We start from the raw sequence: 519 nt of genomic DNA on the forward strand, positions 1-519 counted from the left end.
ACTTCCGGCGTAGCCATGGCGGCTAACGCTACTACCAACCCGTCACAGCTGCTGCCGTTAGAGCTTGTGGACAAATGTATAGGATCAAGAATTCACATTGTGATGAAGAGTGATAAGGAAATTGTTGGTACTCTTCTAGGATTTGATGACTTTGTCAATATGGTACTGGAAGATGTCACTGAGTTTGAAATCACACCAGAAGGAAGAAGGATTACTAAATTAGATCAGATTTTGCTAAATGGAAATAATATAACAATGCTGGTTCCTGGAGGAGAAGGACCTGAAGTGTGAATGAGTTTCCTTGACTTACGCTAGATTCTGTTTTGTCTTTTAATGACAAGAAAATGGAATTTTTTTCCCCACCTTCTAATGTTTAAATCCCATAAAGCTAAGTTTCCCGTTAAAGGGAAGTGCTTTGAAGATGTGTACCCATTTTTGTAAGTTAATCATAATTATCCTGGAAAAAGAAGAAAAGAGCTTCTTCTTTGGAGACGAAAATAAAGGTGTTTTGGTTAACTG

The 519-nt window shown here is 38.0% G+C and overlaps 1 protein-coding gene across 1 annotated transcript; it reads left to right on the forward strand.

Moving 5' to 3' along the window:
- Positions 1-6: 6 nt before the first annotated feature.
- On the forward strand, positions 7-519 carry LOC108524720 (U6 snRNA-associated Sm-like protein LSm5). Its single transcript, XM_017865803.1, has one exon. It carries the CDS (start codon positions 16-18, stop codon positions 289-291), a length of 276 nt encoding a protein of 91 aa, XP_017721292.1. The 5' UTR covers positions 7-15; the 3' UTR covers positions 292-519.

Source organism: Rhinopithecus bieti, unplaced genomic scaffold, assembly GCF_001698545.2.
Source record: "Rhinopithecus bieti isolate Rb0 unplaced genomic scaffold, ASM169854v2 repeat_19492, whole genome shotgun sequence".
Classification (NCBI taxonomy): Eukaryota; Metazoa; Chordata; class Mammalia; order Primates; family Cercopithecidae; genus Rhinopithecus; species Rhinopithecus bieti.

Bases quoted from the DNA above. Each gene is read 5' to 3' on its own strand.
- LOC108524720 (XM_017865803.1), top strand. From the start codon at position 16: ATGGCGGCTAACGCTACTACCAACCCGTCACAGCTGCTGCCGTTAGAG.